The sequence below is a fragment of the Rosa chinensis genome, chromosome 1, assembly GCF_002994745.2.
Source record: "Rosa chinensis cultivar Old Blush chromosome 1, RchiOBHm-V2, whole genome shotgun sequence".
NCBI lineage: Eukaryota > Viridiplantae > Streptophyta > Magnoliopsida > Rosales > Rosaceae > Rosa > Rosa chinensis.
In genome coordinates this window covers 6,193,112-6,213,477 of record NC_037088.1, presented here as the reverse complement: position 1 = coordinate 6,213,477, position 20,366 = coordinate 6,193,112, and the positions used below count along the sequence as shown (strand labels likewise).

Below are 20,366 nucleotides of genomic sequence, written 5' to 3'. Positions count from 1 at the left end.
GCTGTAGATGCCATGTTTTGCAGCTAAAGAGTGTATAATTAACATATGAAAGTGTTTAATTCAACTGCTGGACCCCCCTCACTGAATATTAAACAACTTTAACTTGGCTATAGTAAATAAATAACATAATAGTACAGTAAACAGTTTTGTTTTTTTAATCTCAGTCAAGAGTTAATTACTTTCTTCATTATCTTGTATTGATTATTTCTTTCGGTTACATATATTTGATCTCTTTCTTTTTGTAAGCTAGGTTTAATTTTGATTTGTGCATGGAGATATTGTTTTTGATACATAGTTCCTAAATAATAATACTATCTTATGAAAAGTAAAAAGTTAAAATTATCATGTCAAAAACTTATATTCAAGTCTGGACCCCCCCCCCGTTTTAAATTCTGCTTCCGCCGGACCATACTGCTAAGACGCAGAGAAGGGTTAGAAGCTAGACTGTTGTACTCTTGGTTCAAATCATAATGTCTCCCGGAGTTAGTTTCTAGTCACAGTGATCATACACAAATACGTGTAAAAACGCAGCGCAACTGTAATCACAATAAGTCTCTTTCCCTTCATTATAGGACCATTCAAATAGCAACTAGTCAATTATCTCTTTCCAAATTGCATTCAAATCCCATTACAGAACATACCAAACAACAATCACTAATACATAAGAGGAAAATAAGCGTCTCGGAAATGAAAAATAACCCTACTGAAAATAGACAAGTTAATGCTCTGATCACATTCCCATTAATCACAGCATTTGAAAAGAGTTTTGCACCTGCAGTGGGAACTAGCTTCAATCTACGACATTAGGACCTGTGAGTATCACCTCACACCCCTCATCTCTAACGATGTGAAGCTTCACATGTCCCTTCACAAACTCAAAAACAATGGTGTGCCCTTTCTTAATCTGGTTCCACTTGCTACAAGCACGCCAGCCTTTGTTCATAAGTAAACGACCATCTCCCATGCGAGTCACTTTAATAGGCCATGATCTGTTGCTTGGATCCCGAAGCTCTATAGTCTTCTTGCTTATGAGACCCTTAGCCTTGGCTATTATTATTGGAATGCTCTACAATTTGGAACATATTTGATATCAGGGGAAAAAACATAAGAAATACACTGACATTGTAGATGACAAAAGAACAAAGATAAAATAAGAGAAAACTCTGCTGACAAGTGAAGACCTTTCAAGAACAACTTCTGATTCACAAGTGATGGAACTTTAATATTCACCCAAATGATTGAAAATTCTTGTACTAAGGCATTCCAATCAAAAGAAAAGAATTACTATTTTTTCAATCATAACAGGGAAAAGGGTTTTAGAAACATAATTAGCTTATTCATTGGGTATGACCACTTATTACTTACCAGCTGATACAGTCTGTGCTTCTCCATAGTTCTCTTAAAGCAAAGATGCTCTGATTTGAACTCAATGATTCTGATTATTGTCTCCCCAGGCATGACATAATCCCCTATACAGTCCCAAATTGAAACAGGATTTCAGAAGAATGTAAATTACTTGGCAGATAAGGAAAAAACTTGGTTGTCTGGTCTTGTATACAAGTAAAGCAAACTATAACTTACTCCTTTGACCATCAAGACCCCCAGTACTTCTCTTTGTCTTGGCTGCTTCCATGTCCATTTCACATGCACTATTATCATAGATTGTCGCATTGAACCAAGAATTGCCATCATAATTGAAAACCAAAATGTGTCCTTCCTCCAAAGAATTATCATTCACAAATTTATTCCAGCCTTTATGGAAGAAAATATCATTATTTTCCTCTTCCAATATTACATCCCAGCACTTTCCACTAGGGCCTCGAAGTTTGCAAAGTGCTGATCCATTGAAGTGGTTGACAAAAGCTGTTGGCATTTTCTACAAGAATGTAATTGCTTCTCAGAAAACATCAATGTTCTTAGAACCAGTCAATAATTCTTAGATCAACAAGAATTCCATTTGTTTACAACTTTACAACACAGACAATTTGGTCATTTGTTTTACAAGCTTTTTAGATAACTGTACCACTGATCCATCGACTCATTGAGCAAAGGAGGTCAGATCATGTTAGAAATGCCTCTTTTCCCTGAGCTTTATGTCACTACTATTCCATAATCTGTCATAATGTTGATAAATAACACCACTTTAACTAAGACAATTGCTATGTACCATGTAGAAAGATATGGACTCATGATTCAGTATCACACATTAAATATAATAGAAGATGAAAATCGTACAATTGACATGGATTACACAAAAAAGATATGGATTTGTGAATTTCTAATACATCCTAGATTAAATTTGAGGAGAACTATATACTCGTGAATGTTGGAAATATCTTGAAAACCAAAAAAGGAGGACAAGATGTTACCAGTTTCTCAGAGAAATCACCAACAAGGACCTGGAAAAAGGCGGGCACTGGTACCGAACGAGCCATTTGAAGATGATACCTGCAGCTATTTTGGATTTAGTTTAGAGTCAAGATTTGAGTCACATATAAGTTTTTTTGGAAGCAGTTGCTTCATATATATACTAATGCCAGTTCAAAGCTTTTAGCTTTGCATACTACAGCTACAAAATAGATATGATGAAACTTAAGGATGAGTAGAGGTAAAAATAGCTTTTTAAGGCAATGGCTTCATATATATGCTTGGATCAAATGAACCTCAAGGGTATCTTTCCTGGTCCTTGTTCATATTTACATATTTATATACCTTGCTCATATGCTCTACTTATACTATTTTCCAAAGTGATTTGAGTTTTGATATTAGGCTCAATTCTTTCACTAGTTACAACCCTTGAGGCTCAACTTTTGCTAGAAAATAAGGTATAAAATTGGTACATATATAACAGAAGCAGATTGGAGTAACAAAATGCAAACCCCTACAATAAACTAAAGAAAGAAGGGAAAGGACTGACCTCGAAGTTTTGAACAAGAACAGGAAATACAGAACTCTCTCTCTCCAAGTTAAACTCTGAGGATTAAAATTAGAATTCCTTTAATCAGCAGTTCCAAGGAAATATAAGGATGATGAAGAAGAAGAAGAGTAAGAATGAGAAAGTAAAGTAGGGTCTGAACCTGAGGCAGCAGCAGAAGTAAGGACTGCCTTGAATCCCCAAAATAAATATGTAAACAAACAAAACAAAAGAGAAGAAAAAAAATAGATAAAAAAGAATAAAGCTGAATGAAGTGAGCATAAGGACATGGTACACAGTAAGCATTGACGTACTCCAAATATAAATGCTTTGAGTAATGTCCAAAAGGACATACAAACAGAGAAGAAACCTAGCTGAGCAATAACTCTATCTCGTTCATATTTAATATAAAACCAGCAGGTCTGACTCCTGAGCTCGGTTTCTGTTTTTGTGGCCTGTAAACTATTATATGCAGTTGTCCTTCCTATATTGCTTGCCTCTTCTTGTGCAAAGTTGCTCTGCCTTTTTGATTTTTTATTTATTTTGTGCAGACTGGAAAAACCAGTGAGCTATAATTTTCTTATAGCCGTTGCTTCCTGTCTCTGCTAGATGGTTTTGTTTTGGGCCTTGGGATTCAAGAACTGCATACCCCTTCACGATATGGATCCATAAGCAACGGAGTTGTCAACTTCACCAGCTTCACCATAGACAAAGACCTGCCATATCGATTGCTATAACCTCAACTAGTCAATTGTTTCTTTTCAATTTCGTTCAAATCCCATTACAGAAATCACCACAGAGATCAGTAACATTTGAGAGAAACAGAAGTATCTCTTTAATTAAGTAACACATGCAGGATCATCCTTTACTCAAAGCAGACAAGTTAATACTCCAATCACATTCCAATTGATCATAGCATTTGAAAAGAGTTTTTGCACCTGCAGTGGGACTAGCTTCAATCTTTGGCTTACCGGTGAGTACCACATCAAGCTAGGACCTGAAAAAATGCTACCACTGGTACTGTACAAGCCATTTGAGGATGTTACCTTCATATGCTTCAAAGTTTTAGCTTTTGGGTGAATAAAGGCAAAACATACATAATGTAACACAAGGGGTATATTTAATTTCTGAATGCAAGTGGATAATTAGATATCTTCCTCTTATAGGCTCACCGCTTTCGCAGTCACAAATAATAATTTTGGAGGCAGTTGCTTTTTATGCTTATTCAGAAATTTTGTCTTTTGGTTAATAAAAGTAAAAAAGTAGACGCAGTGAAACTCTACGATGTCTTTGTGAGTGCAAATACATACTTCTTATGGTGTTTTTACATGTGATCAGTTGATACTTTTTTAGTCACAGATTAATATTTATTTTTGTTTGCTAGAAATAAAGGTATAAACTTGGAAAAAGAAAATGAAAACCCCTATAAGGGAGACCAAAATTGTCACAAAAAACTTTAAGAAAGAAAAGGAAACCTAACCTTAGGAAGAACAGGAAATGCAGAAGTCTCTTCAATGTAAAATCTGAAAGGTAATGAATGCCTTGAAGCCCCAAAAGTGATATATGACATGGTAGATGAGCAAGCATTGACTCCAAAGAGAAATTAAATGCGTATCGTTTGTTTTCTGTCGTTTCAAACCAGTCTGGTTTCTGTTTTTGTGGCCTTTGAGCTCTGATGCAATCATCCTTCCTATAATGTTTGCCTATTCTTGTGCAAACTTCCTCTTCCTTTTGATTTTCTGCAGACTCTAAAAGCTGTGAGCTTTAATTTAATGCATTTGCACCAAAAGAATCTACAGGTTTGGACCCAAAACCACATTTCTGTTCCGTGTTTAACTCGGTAATGAGAATGAAATAAAGAGAATTACTCTCGGTTCCCCTCCTATCATATGTTTACCAACACCAAGGGGAATCAAATTTCGTTGGATACATGAGAAATTCTGAAATTACTTGATCATTTTCATATAGGTGAAAAATTATTCTATTGTATAACTAAACCGAGCTAATATTATTGGTCCACGAAATAATAACTTGCTTTTGATTAATCATTTAATCTTATTTTTTTCACCTTTGTAATGGAATCCATCAAATGATATTTTCAAAATTCGGACTAAAAAAATAATTAAACCTGTCATTAGTCTAATTATAATTCAACTATGTACCTGTATCACTTGAGCTAACCTGCTATTTCAATTTTTTTCTTTTCCTCATACCAAAGTTATCTTTTCAGCTTTTGATCAAGCAAAATGTAAGAGTTAAATCTTTCATGGAAAAAAAAAAAAGCATTCAAGCCCTTGAATTTCAAGCTCCTCAACGGTTCTTTCACACCTTCAGTTGTGTATATATATAATTCGAAAAGTTCAAAACTTGCAAAGGGGGTCCGATCGGAAATGATGACACGACTCTCCAGAACATTCCCTTCCGTGAAGCTCCCAAACCCTCACCCCTCCTCAATTCTATTACCATGTTCAACATTACTACCCAATATCAAATCAGAAGCAAAATCGAATTCTCCCTCAAAATCAAAACCAAAATCGAAGTCTTGGTCTGTGTACCTCATCCTTTCCACCAATGCACCCATCAAAACATACGTTGGTGTCACCACCGATTTCTCTCGCCGGTATGAATGAATTGCTATCTGGGTCTTTCAGTTTTGTTGTTTTCATTAGCTGTTTGATAAGTTCAGGGACGAATTGCTATCTGGGTCTTTCAAAATTCTCATTTTTCATGAGCTAGTTGATAGATGGAGGACAAATTATTACCTGGGTCTTGTTCGTTTTGGGTTTTCAGGTGTTTATATGGACCATGTTCTTTAGCAATTTGTCTTTCTTTTTCGCTCTCAGAATTGGGTTGGTGCTCAATGATGCTTCTCTTTATTATTAGCTAATGAGAAGAATGAGAAGGTAGTCAATTAAAGCAGTGAATGGCATTCCATTGGTTATGTATTATGCCAACTGCCAGTTTTGAAATGAATAGATAGCAGATATCTCCAACTTTGTTTTAGAAATAATCTAGTTGCTTTCCAGTTTGATAAAACGATTGTTATTGACCTGTTCATGCGGATAAGTCACTGTGTGCACTAAATTGTGTGATTACCAGCATTAATTTGTTGCGGCTGGAGAAGAGATGTGGTTATGATATTGATCTTGACATTTGTTATCATGTTGGGTAGATTTGCCTCTGTAGTTTTTGTCCTGTTATGATTGTGTTTATCTTCAGCATTTTTAGACCTTTTTCACATATTTACTTAAGGTGCACCTGTTGATTGTGTTTATCTTCTAATTGTATTGAAAAGTACATACTTATGCTGTTATGACTGCGTTTTCACTATAGACTCGAGTGATTTCTGGCAATCATTTTCAGTTGTTTGGCCAGGTTTTTTATGATAAGTTTCTAAATTCTTTTGCAGTCTGAAACAACACAATGGTGAACTAAAAGGTGGGGCAAAGGCATCCCGTGCTGGAAGACCGTGGATTTGTGCGTGCCTAATACATGGTTTCAAGGACCAAAATGAAGGTATTTGGTTTGAAACTTTGATAAAAGAGCTTGTGCTTCTCACATGAACATTCCTATGATTTGCTTAAAAATTCGAGTTTAAGGCCTATTATAAAGCAATGATCTTGAGTTATTCCAGCATACATGATATTGTGGCCACCAATGAAGAAGCCATCATTTTTTCTTGAGTTCAGACCATTTTGGACATTTGATTGTTTAGTACTCCAGCTGTTAAATTATTTTGGCCAACAAAGGTACTCATATTTTGGAGTATCAGTATGAAGTCTATCTTTTACATGGTCTGCAACAGGGCTGCTTGGTCAGTTTTGATTATCCTCTTTATTTCGACATCAGTAAAGAAGCTCTGGTTAGTCGTTACCTTGAGGTGATATCTGAGTGTTTCTCGGAATCCATATTTTGTAAGAAATTTTTTTATCGATTCTGAGCTGGTTTTTAGTGGATAACTTGTAAGAGTCTTTCAAAGTACTTGAGTAAGAGGATGAGCGTTGATGTTGTTGGCTGCCTTTCTACGGTGGGATAAGTTCTGGTATGAATTTTTCTTGGTATGTTAATGACCGTCCAAGTTGGACCACTTATAACCCATGCAAGCTTTCTACTTTCATATTGAATGCCACTCTTTCAAAAATGTTGATCATTTACCATTTGATTATCAGAAGGATGGTGAAGAAATGCCATCTAGGAGAAAATTTTTATATGACTATCTTCTTAACGAAACTATTTAAAATCTAGTGAAAGTATCTTCCATTAGATACAGACAATAGGGATTTGAACTACAGTGATCAACTTATGAATCTGACCCACTTTTTTATTGCAGACAACTACAGTCATTAGAGTGCCTTATGATTAGGGTGCTATTAGGATTTTATTGTTTTGGTTCCTTTGATGACAAAGAGACAAACTCTTTTTCATGCAATTGCTAATATGTCCCTTATATCTTTCTATATTGGGCATGTGATGGAATGGCTTAAAGCTGAGCTCCACATGTTCAACAGAGGCAGACCAAGTTAATTCATCCTTAACTTGTCGAGGAATCCTTCATCAGTGGTTCTCAATGACTGATTTTTCTCAATCTTTTCAACCTTAGTTCCATAGGAGCAAGTCGGAAAGATTGAGAAATAGAACCATTGATTTTACCATCAGATTTTCTATCCACCCACCTTGATTCATCTTCATCATGGATATAGTTTTGCCTTCATAAAATGAAATCCATACATTAATGAACTTTACCCGTTCAACGCCCTTGTCTAATGTCTACTCATACCGGTTGTTCCGGTTCCTGGACCAAGATCCTTGCTCTGATACACATATATGCAGAAGTAAAGATCAAAAGCTTGTTTTTATACTCAGCTATTTGATCTCTGATGCCTTGTCATTTCTCAGTTCATGCTACTAACACTTTTGTTTATTAAAATTCTTCTTTGTTGTGTAGCATGTGCATTTGAATCAAAATGGAAAACTTTATCAAGGAGTTTGCCTCGCAAAAGAAAGGACGATAACAAGGTAGAGCAAGTAAATGATTTGTCGCTTCCTCTACTACAACATAGGCAAGCAGCTCTAAATAGAGTTAAAGGTATATTTGATTGTACTCACTTAGAAATTGACTGGAAACTGAACCCTTTATAAAGTATGGTAAATAAACCCCCATGTCGAGCACTTTCCCTTATCTTTATGAAAATTAATATGTTTAACTAATACAAAATGACATAGCACTGAAAACAATCAATTGAACTTTATTCTTGGGAGTATTACTAATCTAAAATTGTTGTATACTTATATGAAGCACTGTAATCACATACAATTTGGTCGAATACTTAAACCAGATTGTGATGATGGGGAAATTCTTGTCTAGAAGAAGTCTACTAGAATGTATTATTACTCTTTTACTAAATGAATCAAGAGAATGTATTTAATTATTTGTTCAACATTCTTCAAGTTTATTCTTACATTTTAGTTGATTGTACAGCATTTTGTAATATGTTTAAATTGTTAACCCCTAAACGTCTCCTGTATCTTTTATCATATTCATGTTATGGACACACAGAACAGAACTTCTTTCAGTTCAGCCTAGGCCTGGTTTGCAGTTCTATGCTTGGGCCCAGGCTGGTTTCGTTTGTCGTTCTATGCTGGGTTGGTTGCTTGTAACAATTGTGTTCTTACACCTTAAGTTTGGTCTGGTTTTTAAAGTGGCATTCAATTTGGCCGATGTGTTAATGCCTCCCAACACATTGTTTCCCCGGAAACATTGAGCTGCTACTTCCAATTTGGTCGATGTGTTAGGCACTGCATGTCACGTGCAGACTTTCTCAAACCACCTTTGTCATGTTTGCACGCACGTAGCTTCCGTGTTTGTCAAGTTCAATATGATTAAGATTTTTGCAAAAGTTGCACAAGATAGCAAATTGACACTAAGGTGATACTCAAAGCGTGACCCAATTGACTTGGGGCTTTGGCTGACTCTTGCTGGGTCCCACGCATTTGTGGAGGAGAAAGGATATTCAGACCCTCGTTATGAGGCTTTACCAACAAACCAACCAATTTGGTTTCTAAGTTACTTCATTTATATTTGAGGAGTGAAATTTGCACTCCTCTTTTGGTAAATGACACTTTTTTTTTTCAAAAATACCCGTATTACTTTTTTATTTTCTTGGTCTTCTTTCCTTTTCTTTAGTTCTCAGTTCTCACATTACGAGTGCCTCGATGGTTGTCCACCAACCCGCCGAACGTCTTCTACCCATGAAGGTTTTGAATAAGGAATCAACTTGGGATTCGGTTAATAAGGAACCAAGATATGGCGTCGTGGGTCGGTGCAATGGTAAGCTGCGGGGCCGGGATGAGCGGAGGCGCTAGCACTGACGAGGTCCTAGAAAATCTGGTGGAAGATGACATCGGATTGGGTTATGTAGAAGCTATGATGCACGGAAACGCGAAAATGCCCGCGTATCCCGTATCGAAACGGGAAACGGGTACGAAACGCGTCGGAAACGGCCGGAAACGCGTATCCTGATTTGGATACGGATTGGATACGTGCGTATCCTATTTGGATACGTTAGAATGTAAATAAATCGGATACGTGGGGTAATCCCGACTTTTTACCCCAAAATAGAAAAAAAAAAAAAAAAACCTGAGTAATTGAGAGAGAGCTTCGGCACAAATCGCAGAAGAAGCAGAGTAGCAGACAGACCCAGATCGAGAGAGAGAAGAAAAATCGAAGTCGAACTGACCCAGATCGCAGTCGCCGCTTCGATTGCTGGTATTCTTCGGTTCCTTTGATTCTCGTCTGCTCTTCTTCGCAAGTCGGACTGACCCAGATCGAGAGAGAGAAGAAAAATCGCAGAAGAAGCAGACCCAGATCGAGAGCGAGAGAAGAAAAATCTCAGAATCTCAGCCGCTTCGGTTGCTGGTCGGTCGCAGACCCAGACCCAGTCTTCTTCGGTTGCTGCTCGGAGTTCCACTCTGCTTCCAAATTTTCCACTTCTTTTCTCTCCCTCTGTCAAAATCTTTTCATGTTCTCCCACTTAACAAGATCGGTTGGTGGTGGAATATCATCAATGTTTGGTCGGACTGGAAAAAATGGAGTTAACAAATGGAAAGAAGTACTGCACCAGCCAGGAATGGAATACTTTTCTACCACTAGGCCACTGGTGCCTCGATGTTCAATTTTCTTTGTGGCTTAAACAAACCTGGTCTTGTAGCTTTGTCTGGTCTTCTGTTGCTTTTGTGATCAATTATTTAATATTTGTTGTTCTGCTGGGTCGGGTATGATCTGTTATTCATATTTGATATTTGATATTGTGATAATGTGTGTGTGTGTATATATATATATATATTTTTTTTTCTAATTATATATATATATATATATATTTATTTAATTGGCGTTTCCTTCACGTACCCGTTTCCTATTATATTTAAGATTTGCCGTTTCCACGTTTCCGATCGTATCGTATCCGGAAACTCGTACCCGTTTCGGTGCTTTTTAGTGTAGAAGCCATCGGAAGGGTGATAGAAGGGGCTGTCTTCGAGTTGGTTGTTGTGGGTTGGGAGTTGTGAGAGATAGTCGGTCAAGTGGGGCCACGAGCTTTTATTGGGGATAATGACAAGGTTAACTCCATTGGATTAATTGGACTAATTTGTTTGTGGCCATGTTCTTGATGTGGCATGGCCATCATCTACTCAATTAAAGATGATACCCAAACATTTTATGAGATTATCCACTTACCTAATAAATTATATATCTTTTATCGTAATACCTAATTAAGTATATTTTTATTGTTTTTTGTTTATTTTTAGGACAATTTTGCCCTCTCCCTCTTTGTCACTTAGAGAGAGAAGTCATTAGAGACTTTGTCAGATTCCGATGACTGGAGACAGGAGTCCAGCCATCGGTTGCAGGAATCCTGTGACCGCTCGGCCGGCCACCGAAATTTGATCACCAGAGTCACGTTTTATTGTATCCCAACAATACCCAATAAACATTTTATGGCCCCCCAATAAACTTTTTATTGCTCCCCAATAAAAATTTTTATTGGGGAGCAATAAAAAGTTTATTGGGGGCCATAAAATGTTTATTGCCCCCAATACAAGCCAATAAAAGAAAAATATCAAGTTCCCAATAAAAACTACTGTTGCACATAAGAATCAAAGGATACCAAGGAAAGTATTGTACAAAATTTAGCGTCTCAAGCCACACATAGAAATAGGTAAATTCCCAAAGCCTACGGTATCCTCCTTGGTGCTATTCTGCACCATGCTTGCAAATATATTTTGACTGTGGTAATTAACAATAGTTCTACTGCGTATTAAACTCACAAACTATCATATGCTAAACCTTGCTTCATGTAATTCACATTTGAACAGACTCTGTAACTAATTAAGAATGAGAATAATATTTGGGTGCCAAGCTCACAAAGAAAGCAAGGATAAATGAACTACACATCTTCCCGTACTCCTCAAAGTTTGTACCATGGGGCTTCATAGTGCTCTACTTTCCCTTCCACAACAATCTTGCCTTGATTTGCCTCAGGAAAAACGCACATGGGAATAAAGTCTTTCGACGTGTTCATAGAATAACTCTTCGGCTTCATACCAACCTCAGTCGCAGACCCCTCCATTTTGAACTGATTGCAAATTTCAAAGGTGTAAGCACCAGAGAATAGAAATTGAGAACAAGTATGCACTTCAAAAACAAATTCAGTTACGTACAGTATCCCTAGGAAACTAAAATCTAGGCTGTGTAATTCTCCATTCTTATTTCAATGCAACTTTCATCCTAATCATCTGAACAAAACAGAACTTCGATAGATCAAATTGCAATGCAAATTAGGGTTTTGTTGAAGAACACAGAGCCAACAAAACTGCAATCTTTCTAATACTCGCTCTAATTCAACAAAATCTGTGAAGAACTAATAGATGGAGAAAAGAACATGATCGAATTGAGAGAAGTAGCAAAAACCTGCACAGCGGAGGTCTCATCGGTTGGATCGAGGGAGAGGATGACTTTGGCGACGGGGTGAAGATCAGAGGAAGGGTGTGAGTTCCAAGACTTGGCCACTGCCTGCGACAGCTTCATCAGCCACACCAACTTATCGACTTTCGCAGTATCCAAGCTTTTGCTACGGCAATGGTCCTCCTCCGTCTTCACCTTCTTCGCCACGTGGTCGTCCTCTGACTTGATTCTCTTCGACGACGGCTTCTCCTCCATATCTGAGCTCGCTGGAGCTTGATTTGACAGAAATTCAACTTGAGTTACCGCGAAGTCAAATTTGGCTACTTCCGGTCAACGTGAGTCGCCAGAGTCGGGCAAAGACTCGAAGCGGTTCGGATTCCTGGTCAGAGCGTCTGACTCCACCGGGAGGAGAGATCGGAGAGGGGAGAAGAGAGAGAGGAGAAAGAGAAGAGAGAGTCTGTGATTTGGATCGGGGAATAGAGATAGGTCAGAATGGCAGGGTTATAATTTATTAATTGGTGTATTGCAAGATTGTAATTTGACATTTAAATGGAGTAAATAGGCACACAAATCTTTTAGGTGAAGTAAGTGGGTTCCTGTTGCATCAAATTCAAATTTGGGCATTTGGTCAGGAACCCTTATATTTATTCTATAACTAAACTAATTACTTTAACCTTGATTTTTTTGTTTTTTAATAAAGGGCTGGTGCAGCTGCCCTTAAGTCTCGTTTAATGAAATTGTTGAATATAAAGGAGGGAGGGGAGACATTGACCCTAAACTCCTGATTACAATAAGCATCTAGAGTATATCCCAAAATGATATCAGGAATCTCTACATGAGACATGTATTCTAACAAGCACCAACTAGCAAAGAGTGCTCTACTGGCTACTCCATTTGCTTTGACATAACGGAAAGATAACTTGATATGTAACTTGATTACAACGTAACACAATTACCAAATGCATAGCTTTCCTATAGATCTAACGACACTTAGTTTCACCCTACTACTAGGCAGCAGCGACTATTTGACAAATCAAAGAACTCGTTGCCTATCTAGAGCAAACAAGACACTTTGATTGCACACACAGGCACAAAGCCCAACTAGCCCTACACAACTTAGAAGTGGGCAGAAACTGAATCGGACTACCAAAATTGGCCGAACCGGCCCGGATAACTGGCTCAGGAACTGAACGGGAAGAAATGGTTTAACCATACCGAACCCGATTTTTTCGGTTCGGGATCGGGTGCAGCATCTGAACCGACCCGAACAAACCGAACAAGTCCGGATAATTAATATTTATTTAAATTAATATTATTATATTTAAAATTATATTATTTTTAAATGTTGTCGAATTGTTATTGGTGGAGATGAGGTTGCACATACTCCCTGATGCACCAGATTACTCTCTATGAGAAAAAAACCTAGATGTGTTTCATTTGGGTCATTTCGACGCATCCCTTTAGGCTTCAGCTGCTCTCGACTTGTCTCTCTTATCTCTTTTCAGTCTTCAGTCTCATTCTCTCATCTCTAGACACCGAAGAAGGACGCAGATGAAGGACGTCGACGAAGGTAGGTTCACTTCGTGCTCTTGATTTTCAGATTTTGAGTTTGAATTTGAAGTTGATTTTGACTTTGAGTTCGAATCTACAGGTTGGGACTTTGGAATGCTGATTTTGAGAATGCCAACTAAGGCTGAGGAAGCTGACTAATGTCTTCTCTTCTCATCTCTAGATGGAATTAGTAGGGAGAATTCAATTTTAATTTTTTGTTTCTGTTTCTTAAGTTTCTTACTTGCTTGCTTCTTCAATCTATCTATGAGCATGAGGGCATCAGTTTGTATCTTGCTGCTTGTAAGTTTGTTTGGGAATTGTGGTTTCAATTTTGATTGCTTTTGTTTGATTGGTTTTGTTTCGATTTACTAGTTTGGTATCATTATTGCTTAGTTTAATTTTGTTTTTGATTTCACTGTCACGGAAGTGGAACATCGCAAACTCCCAATGCGACACCAACTAGGTCAAGTACCGGAACAACACCAACTGCTACAAGTATAGATGCTCCACCGCTTATGCTGCCTCCCCCGCCACCTTCTGCAGCAGCTACTCCAATTAGTGAAGCTGAGTATGTGAAGAGGAAGAACTAGTCTGCAGAATGGGACCATTTTGAGAAGATGAAGAATCCGGATGGTACTCTGATGACAAAACCAAGGGCTAAGTGCAAGTACTGTCCCACCACGTATGCTTGCGATTCCAAATCAAATGGGACGACATTCACGAGGACTCATATGCTCTACCAATGCAAGAAGTGTCCTGCATACCAACCGGCTAAAAGGCAAAAAAATTTTCCTTTGATTCTGTTGAAAGTGGTGATAAATTAGTTGCTAGGGCTTGGGATCCAGATGAATGTAGAAGAGCTTGTGCTAAAATGATTGTGAGGGATGAGCTGCCATTTAGTCATGTAGAGGGGCAGGGGTTTATAGATTTTATGAAGATTGCATCACCAAAGTTTGATCCTCTCTCTTAGAGGACAATTGGTAGAGATATCTCTGATCTCTACCAATTTGAGAAGAAATTAAAGAGTTTTTAGCTAGGAAGAATCTGAGGGTTTCTCTTACCACCGATACCTGGACTGCGGTCCAGAATATCAATTACCTAGTCTTGACAGCTCATTTCATAGATGAGACTTGGGCATTGCACAAGAGAATAATTAACTTCATTGTTATTCCAAATCACAAGGGTAAAACAATAGGGAAATTGGTCGAGTCTTGCTTGATTAGTTGGGGTATTGAGAGAGTTTTCAGCATTATAGTTGACAATGCATCGAGTAATCAAGTTGCAATTGAGTACATGAAGGAGAAGATAGGGAATTGGAAGAAGTTAGTGTTAGGTGGGAGTTTTCTGCTGTTGCTGCCATGTTTTGAATCTTATTGTGAGGGATGGGATGGATGAGCTTGATTCCTCCATCGATGCAATTAGGAACGCTGCTAAGTTTATTAAGAGTTCACCTGCAATGGTTGAGAAATTTAGGAAGTGTGCATCTAGGGAGAAAGTTGAACAGAAGGCGGGTATTGTGCCATTAGATGTGTGCACAAAGTGGAACTCCACCTTGTGTGCACAAAGTGGAACTCCACCTTGCTGCACAAGCATCATTGAAAGTTACACAACCACCTACTTAATCAATTTCTAATGCTGGAGAGGAGGATAGTCATGCTGCATCAATGAACAAGTTCTTGAGGCTTAGGAAGCAAAAAGATGTGGTTGAGATAAGGAATGAAGTCGACAAGTACTTACTTGAAGCTGTCGAAGACCCTACCAATAAAAAATTTCAAGTTTTAGATTGGTGGAAAGAGAATTCTCCTAGGTTTCCTGCTTTGTCTAAAATTACAAAGGATGTCTTTACTGTTCCAACTTTAACAATGGCTTCAGAGGCTGCTTTTAGCCTAGGAAAAAGTTGTTGACCCATTTAGAGCTTCATTGACTCCTAGGATGGTTGAGGGGCTGGTTTGTCTCAGTGATTGGTTAAAAGGTGGTGCTTTTAATAAGTACAAAGAGTCGACCAAGACTGAGTTAGAGCTTTATGGTGAGCTTGAGAAGCTTGAGTTAGGTAATTTTGACTTTGTAGTAATTGTGACTTTGTATATATTTATTTATGTTATAGTTTGTGACAGTTTTTTATTTATTTTTACTAGAGTTTGTTGTGACCCAAGTGTCTGACACTAAGGGATGAAGTATGTGGCAGCTGCTGGAAATAGGACTAATGGAACAAGCTTTTGAAATAGATTGTGGTGCTATTGGAACAAGTTCTCAGTGATCCAAGTTTCTGTTTCCCCCCCCCCCCCCCCCCCCTTCGGGTTTCATTCAAGTATGAACTGATTTAACTTTGGTTTGTAATAACTAATAACTTTAACTTCTGTTTGGTACTTTGAACTCGATGTTAAGTTCTTTAACTATGGTTTGTAATAACGTTCAATTTATGTTTGATACTTTGAACTTGATGTTTGTGCTGCTGGAACTTTGATTTACTGCTGCTTGGAACTTTGATTGACTGCTGCATGTTAGCTATTTGGTTTGGAAACAGATTGTTAGACTGTTGGAACTTTGATTTAGTTTTGGAAATTGCTTTTTGGTTTGAAATGTTGAACTGTTGGAGCAAATTGTTGATATTTGATAGTTGATGTGCAGGTTTGACAAATTGTTAATGTTATTTGTCTAGTTGAGATGTTGATTTTATGAACAGGTTATTTGAAATGTTCATTACTTGATTTAATGAACAGATTATGAGTTGTTTATTTTGTTGATATTTTGATAGTTGATTTTACTCATTTTAGGACAGCTAAATTTGTCGACTTCGGTCGAAAACATGCGGAAAAAATAAAGCCGAATACAACTGAAACTGATCCGCACCGCAAAAAGATATAACTGAAGTAAGTGATGTAGGTTTTTAAAAAGAGGTTGCGGTTTTAAAGATAGCACAACCGAATGAAGCGGTTCGGTTGCGGTTTTGGCCTAACACCAATCCGCACCCACCCCTTACACAACTAATGTAAGGACTTATTGCTCACATAAAGCACAATAAAACTAACCAACTTAAATAAACAAAAAAATAAAATAAAATAAAACACAAGGCAGGGCCCAAATATTAAGCTCTATCCCAAACTTCAGCCCACAACGGGCCTACAGATAGTGCCCAATCCCAAAAGTTCAGAACAGAAAGTGGGCCGTACCCAGCTTTCCCGGCCTAAGCCAAAAGCTGCCTCGTTGCACCTCCACCCCTTTCTCCCCACTACTAGCATCGAACCAACAATTAAACACTGTCGTCGTCTGACCAAAAACGAGGGACGCCAACCATTGTTGTCCCTATCCCACACCAGACCGCACATGGAAGCTCTGCCTCAAGATCTAAACTAAACATCCGATCACCGTCGTCAGCTAGCCAAACAACGTTCGACATATTCTATCAAATTCGGCCTGCCAGCCGCCACCAGACACCGCTCCGCTCTAGTAAAGTCCCATGCCCATTCCGATCTCAGCCCGCAGCCATGACTCAACCATTCCCTTCAATCGAGAGAGAGGTGGTAGTACATCCCTCGATCTCATCCTCCGAGCCTGAAACACGTCTCCGAAACAAGCTACCCGTCCGACCGCACCTAACTTGCGCCGGCTAGGCCAGAGGCAATCGCCAACGTCGGGGTGCAGCCAGATAGGCACCAGCATAACCAACGGCGTTCTAGAGAGAGAGTCGAGTACTCTTCCGATCCACAAGCGATCACTTTTAACCCTTATTTTAAAGAAAAATAATCTCCTGCCAAAATTTTTTTTCTTATCAAAGTCCTACCAAATATTTCAATAAATTTGAGTGTTTTTTTTTTCAAGAATTTTCATAAATGTTAGAGTGTTTCTATTTAGACATCTATATTTGATATTTAGACCTCTTCTAATTTTTGTAAAAATTTAATTCCTCTTTTATCCCTTTAAAATACGAGTTTTTCTATTGGAACCTCTAAATTTGCTCACTTGACCTCTATGCTTTTTACACCTCTTATCAAATTTTCAAATACTAAATTTACTCACTAAACCTCACTAAACTTCCTCAAATAACCTCAATCATATAATTTGCAAACAAATTGTTATCTTTAAAATAAAAAAGTTAGTCATTTCAATGATTTAATCACTCTATAAATCTTAACTAAATATACATTTCTTAATCAAACTTGGGTTTCAAAAATTAATGTCTAATCAATAAGAAAATGCCATGAACTATTCTTTTTTTTTTTATATATAATTTTTTTTCTATTTTAGCTGTGCAAAAAAAAAATGAAGAAATAATTTTTTTAATTCTAAAAAAAAATCATTTGTTTTTATTTTTTTTCTCTATTTTTTGTACCACATGATTAATTATTTAAATATTTTTAGTTTTTTTTTTCTAAACTACTATTTTGTTTTTTTTTTTTGCAAATATAATTGGTTGACTTAGATTTAGGTCATAAATCATCAACTCACCAATATGCATTCAACATATATATCATACATTTTTATGTTATATGATCTTAATCATATTTTTAATTCTTATTAAATATATATGAATGGTTTAATGAGTATGTAGTGAAATTGGAAAATGAAAATAGATAAGGAAAATAATAAGAAATACAATCTAATATTATTGAAGTGGAAAGTCTACATAAAATAAATATAATATTTTTAAATATAATTATTGTCCTTAATAGTCATTTTATAGTAGGTTATATATGTCATTTAATAATTCATAATAGAGTGAGGTCAAGTGAGCAAATTTGGAGGTCCCAATAGAAACTCTCTTAAAATACTAATTAAAGAAAAGAAAAAACTAACTGCGGCCTCCAAAATAGAGAAAACTCTATCTTCTCCCTCTTCTCTGTTACATTTCAATTGTTTGATCGTTGTGCTTTTGTTTGAGTCTTCAATTTTTATAGCTTTTTTTGCATTCAATTGTATTATGACATGGAGTTCTCTCTCATTACTGATTTTGATTTGGTCGACTCCAGCATAATGTTTAGGCAAATTCTAAGGTTAAACTTTCAACACGTCTTCAAACTATATATGGATCCAATCAGTGGCAGACGCAGAAATTTTTGTGAGTGGGGGCAAAAAAAAAGGTTGAACAAACAAATATAAAATTAAACATAATTTTTCAATCTTTTGATATTGATAATATTTTCAAGGGTTAAAATCTGTTTAATTCTTGTACTTTGCCTCTAACATCATTTCAGTCCCTGCTATTTTAATTTCATTCAAAAACTCCCTGACCTCTCAATTTCCACTCGTTCGTCAAGTTTCCCTCTAAATGTTCCGTTAACCAGTGACGTGACCCATTTTAAGGGTAAAATTACTATTATAGCCCTCACATCCACCCTTTAAATTTTTTAATTATTTTTTTTTAACTTCTTTTTTTTCTTTCTGCATAAATCTTCTTTCTCTACCAAGTACCTACCGCACCTTGTAATTCAATAGTCTTGAAGAGCTAGGCCCAAAATTGAGGATTAAACTCTGGATTGGAATTGAAAATTTGAAGATTAGAATCCTAAACCACACCATTTCCACAAGCCAACTCAGCAAAACCCATAAACTCATACTCTTATCCCACACCATTTCTCCGCAGTAATTTGTTTCCTAACAAAACCAGACAAGAAAATCCAGATCCTTTAATCAGTAGCACTTACCTTGTGCTTTAGATCCAAATCAAAGACTCCACATCCCATGAAAACAAGAGAGATACATAGCACTTCAACATTCAAGAATCGCAGCCTAGATGGGTTCCTTCAAGCACAGTTTCCAAGAGTGTTTTGAGAGAGGCTTCTCTGCACCAACTGAAGAAGAACTCCACCTCCAGTACACGATTCCGAATTCGGCTTCTTCATAATCGGCTTCACTTGCATTAGCTGTGAGGCAGCATATTACACTTCCTCTGGGGGCAGGGCAGCATACTCCTCTTCTTCTGGGGGCAAAACCAATCAACAAAACATATATATATGAAGCTGCTGAGCAAATGAAAAAAAATCCACTGGGGGCAGCAGCCCCCACTCGTCCCAACGTGCGTCCGCCAGTGGATCCAATTGATGGGAAATAGTTTTTTTTTTTTTTTGGAGAAACAAAGAGCACATGGGAAATGGTTTTCAAATCTAATTTTTTTCAACATTAATTTGGAGGAGCTATTAGTTGTTCATCTGTTGATGAACTTGTGCCTAACTAATAATGGTTTATAGAAAGAGCGAAATCTACAAACCTTAAGAATTTTTTTTTGTCTCCATTGTGTTCTATCACTACTAGAATTATGACCCCAGACATCGGCCAAAAACCGATAAGAAACAAAAACCCGACCGATGTCTTTGTGGGTGATGAGAAAGATCTAGAAAATGCAGACATCGGTTTTTAGACGATGTCTAGTATTCGTGTAGACATCGGTTCCTAATTATAAATCGATGTAAATAGGTTTAAATGATAACAAACTTACATGTTTTACTATTATTAAACCCACATTTTATTGTATTTAATGCTTAAAGAAATATAGATTACACAACACAAGTTTGCGTTTTAACATCGTTATTGATTTAAGAACCGATGACTGATACTATTACAGACATCGGTTCCCATTTTTGAACTGATGTCTGGTACTCAGTAACATATCGTTTTCGACAAAAAATCGATGTCTGTATATTTTAGTAACATCGATTTCCATTTTGGAACTGATGTATGGTACTCAGTAACATATCGTTTTCGACAAAAAATCAATGTCTGTATATTTTAGTAACATCGATTTCCATTTTGGAATTGATGTCTGGTACTCAGTAACATATCGTTTTCGACAAAAAATCGATGTCTGTATATTTCAGTAACATCGATTTTCATTTTAGAACTAATGTATCTGTATTACTAGACATCAGTTTTTATGGTTAAAAATGATTTCAACTTTATATATAGACATCATACTAGAAAGTACGTCCGCGCGATGCTGCGGGTTTA

At 37.1% G+C, this 20,366-nt stretch overlaps 3 protein-coding genes across 3 annotated transcripts; 1 reads left to right on the top strand and 2 right to left on the bottom strand.

Moving 5' to 3' along the window:
• Window positions 1-542: 542 nt before the first annotated feature.
• On the bottom strand, window positions 543-2,448 carry LOC112195378 (putative B3 domain-containing protein At5g66980). Its single transcript, XM_024335800.2, has 4 exons — window positions 2,370-2,448; window positions 1,582-1,876; window positions 1,366-1,469; window positions 543-1,066 (listed from the first exon to the last, which is right to left on the bottom strand). The coding sequence occupies exons 1-4, from the start codon at window positions 2,433-2,435 to the stop codon at window positions 791-793; spliced, it is 741 nt and encodes a 246-aa protein (XP_024191568.1). The 5' UTR covers window positions 2,436-2,448; the 3' UTR covers window positions 543-790.
• Window positions 2,449-5,129: 2,681 nt separating this feature from the next.
• Window positions 5,130-8,352, top strand: LOC112195396 (structure-specific endonuclease subunit slx1). The gene is made up of 3 exons (XM_024335827.2): window positions 5,130-5,534; window positions 6,324-6,430; window positions 7,860-8,352. The coding sequence occupies exons 1-3, from the start codon at window positions 5,305-5,307 to the stop codon at window positions 8,051-8,053; spliced, it is 531 nt and encodes a 176-aa protein (XP_024191595.1). The 5' UTR covers window positions 5,130-5,304; the 3' UTR covers window positions 8,054-8,352.
• Window positions 8,353-11,073: 2,721 nt separating this feature from the next.
• LOC112195408 lies at window positions 11,074-12,377 on the bottom strand. The gene is made up of 2 exons (XM_024335842.2): window positions 11,880-12,377; window positions 11,074-11,544 (listed from the first exon to the last, which is right to left on the bottom strand). The coding sequence occupies exons 1-2, from the start codon at window positions 12,126-12,128 to the stop codon at window positions 11,377-11,379; spliced, it is 417 nt and encodes a 138-aa protein (XP_024191610.1). The 5' UTR covers window positions 12,129-12,377; the 3' UTR covers window positions 11,074-11,376.
• Window positions 12,378-20,366: the final 7,989 nt, after the last annotated feature.

What these genes read in the sequence shown, in the direction of transcription:
- LOC112195378 (XM_024335800.2), bottom strand. Translation starts at nt 2,435, where the DNA reads ATGGCTCGTTCGGTACCAGTGCCCGCCTTTTTCCAGGTCCTTGTTGGT. An exon ending in GGGTCTTGATGGTCAAAGGA is followed by an intron (nt 1,470 to 1,581) that starts GTAAGTTATAGT and finishes GGGACTGTATAG; the next exon opens with GGGATTATGTCATGCCTGGG. An exon ending in AGCACAGACTGTATCAGCTG is followed by an intron (nt 1,067 to 1,365) that starts GTAAGTAATAAG and finishes TCCAAATTGTAG; the next exon opens with AGCATTCCAATAATAATAGC.
- LOC112195396 (XM_024335827.2), top strand. Translation starts at nt 5,305, where the DNA reads ATGATGACACGACTCTCCAGAACATTCCCTTCCGTGAAGCTCCCAAAC. An exon ending in ACCACCGATTTCTCTCGCCG is followed by an intron (nt 5,535 to 6,323) that starts GTATGAATGAAT and finishes ATTCTTTTGCAG; the next exon opens with TCTGAAACAACACAATGGTG. An exon ending in TTTCAAGGACCAAAATGAAG is followed by an intron (nt 6,431 to 7,859) that starts GTATTTGGTTTG and finishes TTTGTTGTGTAG; the next exon opens with CATGTGCATTTGAATCAAAA.
- LOC112195408 (XM_024335842.2), bottom strand. Translation starts at nt 12,128, where the DNA reads ATGGAGGAGAAGCCGTCGTCGAAGAGAATCAAGTCAGAGGACGACCAC. An exon ending in ATGAGACCTCCGCTGTGCAG is followed by an intron (nt 11,545 to 11,879) that starts GTTTTTGCTACT and finishes ATTTGCAATCAG; the next exon opens with TTCAAAATGGAGGGGTCTGC.